Genomic DNA, 6,601 nt, shown 5'->3' on the forward strand with positions numbered 1-6,601 from the left:
CCACAAATTTTGGTAATTATAATAAAGCTTAAATCAAAATCAAATTAATATTAATGCAAAAATAAAATCAATTCAACACTAAGAATGACAATAATATTGAATATTTGTTCTTTAATTTTACATTGGTTTAGACAATTAAAATACATAATCTAATTTTAATTTACTTTAATATTTAGTCATGTATATTAAACTTAATTTTAGCATGATTTAGTACTTTTAAATTATGATTATTTTCATTATGACTTGTTAATTTGCAATATTTATTTTACGCGATTTCATTATTATTATTTTTGTTGGATATTTTAGTGTCTCTAATCATATCATATTGTGTTATATTTTTAAGAAACATCTTAGATAGTTATATTTTTGTAGGACTAAAAAAATATTTGAAGTACAAGTAAATTATATGTTTGTATGAATACTTTACCGGAAAGCCCGAAAAAATCCGAAAAAACTCAAGGTTGAAAAACCCGAGTTTTATTGGTTTGGTTTGGTTTATAAATTTAAAAATCCGACACAAATGGTTTGGTTTGATATTTGAAAAACCCCGAACCAACCCGACCATGTACACCCCTATTTTTAGGATAGTATATTTTGCTTACCTATCGAACTGAAGAAAATAACGAAAGATCTACTTATTTTCTAGGATAAGTACCATTTTTTGCTTTGTTAGTCAACGTAAGTTAAAGGTTTAGGTTTACTCTTCGGGGTGGCCCAGTGGTTTGGGCTTGAGACTTCCATGTTGGAGGTTTCAAGTTCGAAATCCATTGCCAACGAAAGCAAGGAGTTTGCCTTCTGGGTCGAGCTCGTTGCGCCGAGCTTGCCTAGTGTGGGTTACCTCTCCTATGTGGTATGTGAGTTATTACATAGAAGCGGGGATTTTACCCTGTGCGCACCCAAAAGGTAGCGGCTGTGGATTTCCTTGTCATAAAAAAAAAACATATATACGATGGAGATATAGGCTAGAGAACAGAAGTCCGCGTGGAACAGATAACATACAAGATGGGGGAAAATAAGAACCTGTTTTATTGTTATGATAATAATAACAAAAGGATAATAATAGAATTACAAAATTGACAAAGAACCAACTATTAAGACTATTCAAAAGAACTACATGGGAGCTCAGCTCAGTCTTCTGCTGCCTGCACTTGTGCTTGAAACTACATGAACACAAGAGTCATTTTTTCGTCGCGTGCATTTCACCCCTGACCAAGTTTATCAATATCCAAACATACACACTTTCTCTTCTATTAAGCTGTGGTGATCTTTCCACTATCCTCTTTGTGATCACCGAAAATACGTTGCCTAAAGTCTTGAACCATCATAGGTAGACCATTTCTAAGAGCCACTTTTGGTTCCCAACCAAGAAACTCTTTTGCCTTTGAGATATCAGGTTTCCTCTTGTGTGGGTCATCTTCTGTGTTTGGTTTGTGTACAATCTGTGCATTTGGGTCAATGGTTTCCTGGACCACCTGTACATCATTAAAAGATGGCGATGTGTCAATAAAATGGCAAAAGTTTCACAGCCTGTTTACACATTGAAATACTTGACATATGTCTGAAGCTCTGCATATGATGAAGTTCTTCAGACAATTCTAACTTAAATTAAGACGAAAATGATTGCCATGTGAAACTTTAGACACCGCATGTATGAAGTTGTTCTGAAGTGTGGATAGACTTGCAAAATTTTACGTACTGTCTTAATATCTCATTCTTTATGGACAATTACTAGCAGGGTAATGTCTGTGTACATTCTATCCTATCCTCAGAAATCTGATTTGTAGACTTGACCACGCTGTAAAATGCTAATGCAAAAGAAACACAACATCTATTTGGATGTTTAGAAGTGTGTCGTTACATACCTTAGCAAGTTCAAGCATTGTGAATTCACCAGGGTTTCCGAGGTTGAAGGGTCCGACATGTTCTCCTTCCATCAACCGCATTAGGCCTTCAACCTTCACAATTAACCAAAATAAAGCAAGTTTAGATTCCATCTTACGTAACCAATAACCGAACCACCTTAATCTCTACACTAGAAGTTCCGGTTATGCTAACGATGTTTAACAACTTATACTATAACCCTATTTGACAAAAGATCCACAAAAGGAGTACTCTTTTTAACAGTAATTTCAGAACATTGAAAAGTCTTCACATATTTCTTAAACTCCATGTCCAATCAAACTACATCACATAAATTAGGACAGAAGGAGTACATGGAAATAAAAATGCTGGTCCCAGATATCTGGCTTCTACTTTGAACATGGCATGTGCTATCATACTACAATATTTTACTTTGCAACAAAGTAGGGACCCTACTTAAGGTTCAGGCTATTAATTTATATATTTTCTAATCATGTTGTATAATGTAAGCTAGATAGCAAGTCAAATTATTAAAGAATCTTACATTTGAAAGCCACTTCGAAAGAACGGATATAAAACTAATAAGGTAACGTATTAAAATAAACCAAAAAACAAAGGAAGAACAAAGAGAAAAGTACCAGATCTGAAACAAATTGGAAACTTCTTGTTTGTTTCCCATCACCATAAACTGTCAAAGGCTCTTTCCTTAAAGCCTGTATATAAAAATTTACAATAAGCTTTTTTGTTCTCTTTTGGATGGTTAGTTTAAGAATCCATTAACTTTACGATAGATTTAAATAATCGAGTCACCTGAGCGACAAAGTTGCTGACAACGCGACCATCATCAATACACATACGAGGTCCATAAGTGTTAAAAATCCTAGCAATTCTCACCTGTAACAACATAGATACATCAACATAATTTTACCAGCAAATTACTTATCAGGTAAGAATGGATACATATCTATGATAAACAGTAACTAGTAACCTGATAAAAATGGTAACTAACTCGCTATCATAGATTAAACTATAAACCGATAGTACAATATTAAACAACACTAGATACAAAGTACATTTATCGATGATCAAGTATGTGTGCAATAGAGGAATAAAACAGTTGGCTCCAGAGTGATTGTTAATTTTATATTTCCTCGCACCTCGACTAATTACACAAGAAACCTGTCACCTCCCACCAACAACAGGTATCTGTGTCCACCATGATAGGACAAATGGTAAGATATCACCTAGATTTTTGTCTCTGCTGGAATTTAAACTCGAGACCTCATGATTTTCAACTCGCTTCATTGACTAGTAAACCACACCCTCGAGTGTCAAATGCTCTATTTCTTGACAATGTAATACCAGAGAAGTTACAATTACGTTATCTATGAAGTCTACATTATCAACAAGTAGGGTAAACATTAATCTGGACTGTGGGTTAAAAAAAAAGCACAAACCTCAACTTCAGCACCTCTGTGATAATCCATGGTCAATGTTTCAGCTGTACGTTTTCCCTCATCGTAGCAACTTCGGACACCTGTTTTACTTTCTTGGTCAGTTAACCCCACCATTTACATTAAAATAGACAAAAAGCAAAACAGACCATCTTCCTTAGTCTGCGGGAAATTCAAGTTACATTTCAGATCCATTATTCTATACAAATTCAGTAATATTTCAATATTCAACTACTACCTGTCCAATTACTCATATTTGTTTTCTCTTTCTTCATAGTAAAACAAACACAATTTGTTTTTGTTACTGTTCTCGTCTACTTTAGCATAACTTTTTTACTATTCATACCGTTTCAAAAAGAATAACCCACTTTCCTTTTTAGTTTGTTTAAAAAGGAATGACCACTTTCATTTTTGGTAACACTTTAGTTTCAATTTTCCACGTAGCATATTTAAGGCTACAAAATTAAAGGACAATTTTGTACATTTGACATAACTTTAATTTAAGACCACAAGATTTAAAAATCTTCTTGATTTTCTTAAATTTCGTGCTAAGTCAAACTATGTTACTCTTTTTGAAACGGAAGGAATATTATATTTCGTTTCACTAGTAGTTGTCATTATGCTATCGAAAATATTCTCTCTACCTTCCTAAGGTAAGGACAAAGTTGCGTAACACACTACTCTTCTCAAACTTCATTTGTGGAATCACATTGCTTATGTTGTTATGGTAAAACAATTCCTAATTTATTACTTCCTCCATTTTTCAATTTGTTTGTCTCATTTTGACTAACATCCAATCTACGAAAATAAAACAAATTTTTTAATCATAGGATCTTAAACTAAAATACGTAAGATATACTGGAATATTTTTAAATTTTATTATCTTAAACATGTTATTTGAAAGTGAAACTTAAAACCTATCAAAAAATAACTTTTTCTTTTTTTAAGAAAGTAAAAAAATCAAACAAATAAATTGAAAAGTGAAGCATCAAAAGACTCGAAGGAATTTTTTTTTTAAAAAAAAAGACAAGAAATTAATTAAGGTAATTTAATTTTTCAAGGACAAAATAAAAGAGAGAGGAAGATTGAAAAGGGCGCGCCAATTGAATTGAAATGAAAGAGATAAAGATAGGTGAATGAAGCGGCAGGACCCGCAAATCACGGTATCATCGTTGACAAAAAAAAAAATTAAAAATTTCCAGACCCGATCTAAGGACAAAAACGTCATTAGCTGTCATCATCGTTCAACACGTGGCTCCACATTTCTATCATGAACCATCAAATACCATAGCTAACGTGAACCGTAACCCCTTCACGAGAAATTACTTTTATCCGTTTCAATTTATTTATCTACGACTTTAAATTTTATGCTCTTGAACTAAATATATAATGCAAAAAATAAAAATTAAAAGATTTCTCTTTTTTTTTTTTTTAAATAATTAAAAAGGAAAGAAAAAAAAATCTTACCAATAGGATTAACATTGCCCCAGTATGTCTCCTTCTGTGGATGTTCTAAAGGATCACCGTACACCTCACTGGTGCTCGTTAGCAAAAACCTCGCACCGACTCTTTTAGCCAATCCCAGCATGTTCAAAGTCCCCACCACATTAGTCTTGTAAAAATTACTCCGTCAAGGATCAAACAATAACATATTTAATATAATTTCACGCACGTTATCAAATTGAATTGTAATAATGAATAAGGAAAAAAAAAAGAAAAGGATATAATAGTCTTGACGGGATTATGCTTGTAATGAACAGGAGAAGCAGGGCAAGCGAGATGATAGATCTGGTCAACTTCAAGCAAAAGTGGCTCAACAACATCATGTCTAATAAGCTCAAACCTAGGGTTACCAAAATGATGCATAACATTCTCTTTCCGTCCGGTGAAGAAATTATCAACGACGATCACGCTATCACCTCTCGCAATCAAACGGTCCACAAGATGACTACCTACAAAACCAGCACCACCAGTCACCACGATCCTCAAACTCTTCCGCTGCAATCCCAACGGGATCTTCCCACCGGAATTAAACGACCCGAACCCGACCCGATTCTGATAGATAATCCGATGAGCCACCTGAGACTGAGTCGACTCCGACGGTAAGTACGAATCGTAGATCCCGGTGTTTGCGTAGCTCGATCCTCCGGAACGAGAAGAAGGTAAAAAGGCAAAAATTAGAGAAGCGATAGCAATGCCTGCGAATAGAAAAACGATTCTCTGTTCTCGTAGCAAGTAACGAAGGGGACGAATTACAGTAAACCATGGTTTGTGTGGTTTGGGAGTGTAACTGTCGGGAACCGGAAGTGATTCCGGTCCGCGGTAGATCAATTCAGAAGCCATTATATGATTTTTCTTTCTCTCAAAATTGGGTTAAAAGAGAGAGAAAAGAAGATTAGTTTTTTGGTGTGAAATTAGGAAAATAAATATATATATATAGATATATAAAGGGAGGAGAGGCTGCTAAGAAGAGGTGGGACAGGAGGATTTTTCGCCGGAAATTCTCACTCACACTTATGGGTCGGCGCGTGGAGTTGATTGTTGAAGTTAACTCTTAAAGACTTTTTTTTTAAAAAAAAAAGGTTATTGTTCCTTATTTAATTACTAAAGTGGTAGTACTTAGGGTGTGTTTGTGCTTGGTAATGAAAAAAAATGTTTTTTAAATTATTTTTTTTAGGATTGATTGGCGAAGGAAAATAACGATTTTACATTATGTTTTAGATGATTGTTACGTGTTATTTCATAATATATTGTATTGTTTTAATGAATACAATTATACTGTGTTTGCATAGATTATATCGTTTCTGCTGGTTACATAATGTCTGGCATCAATAATTTGAAAATAAACATATTAAGAAAGTAGTGTACGGAGTAAAACTACTGTATTTAAGAGGTAGGGGAAAGGATGGGATTATTCAATAATAAGTAAAAGCAAAATGAGAAGAAAATATTAAGATGCCGATACAGTCACACCAAATCAATCGTTATACGAAATGAGACTTTTCGTTGTTACATAACAATGGGTTTAAATAATACAATATTATAAAATTAAGGATATCAACTATCCAAACAAAGTGTTAATGGAAGTAGAAAAAATAATATTTCTTATTCAGTTAGATTGATAATAGTTTGGTAGATTACATATAAATATCTTTTGAGGTTATATTTACTTACTACTTAAATACTAGAAAATAAGTGAAAAATCTATTATTATTTTATAAGAAAATAATTTTCTTTATACCAAACACATCCTTAATGTTTATTTATTTATTTTCATTCAATTTTGA

General features: G+C 33.3%; 1 protein-coding gene across 2 annotated transcripts; it reads right to left on the bottom strand.

The window, feature by feature from the left end:
* Window positions 1-1,043: 1,043 nt before the first annotated feature.
* LOC125871135 (UDP-glucuronic acid decarboxylase 2-like) lies at window positions 1,044-5,725 on the bottom strand. 2 transcript variants are annotated; one of them, XM_049551724.1, is made up of 7 exons: window positions 5,039-5,725; window positions 4,782-4,928; window positions 3,318-3,397; window positions 2,671-2,754; window positions 2,499-2,573; window positions 1,863-1,955; window positions 1,044-1,472 (listed from the first exon to the last, which is right to left on the bottom strand). In XM_049551724.1, exons 1-7 carry the CDS (start codon window positions 5,655-5,657, stop codon window positions 1,251-1,253), a joined length of 1,320 nt encoding a protein of 439 aa, XP_049407681.1. In that variant the 5' UTR covers window positions 5,658-5,725; the 3' UTR covers window positions 1,044-1,250. The 2 variants fall into 2 exon arrangements, with proteins under 2 accessions (XP_049407681.1, XP_049407682.1); XM_049551725.1 differs by having other exon boundaries at window positions 4,782-4,924; window positions 5,035-5,725.
* Between the last annotated feature and the right edge of the window lie 876 nt (window positions 5,726-6,601).

This window comes from Solanum stenotomum, chromosome 7 (genome assembly GCF_019186545.1).
Source record: "Solanum stenotomum isolate F172 chromosome 7, ASM1918654v1, whole genome shotgun sequence".
NCBI lineage: Eukaryota > Viridiplantae > Streptophyta > Magnoliopsida > Solanales > Solanaceae > Solanum > Solanum stenotomum.

Excerpts from the sequence above, each read along its gene's own strand:
- LOC125871135 (XM_049551724.1), bottom strand. The coding sequence starts at position 5,657 with ATGGCTTCTGAATTGATCTACCGCGGACCGGAATCACTTCCGGTTCCC. Across the intron at positions 2,755-3,317 it reads ACAGAGGTGCTGAAGTTGAG|GTGAGAATTGCTAGGATTTT; the intron begins GTTTGTGCTTTT and ends ATGTTGTTACAG. Across the intron at positions 1,473-1,862 it reads CAATGCTTGAACTTGCTAAG|GTGGTCCAGGAAACCATTGA; the intron begins GTATGTAACGAC and ends AATGATGTACAG.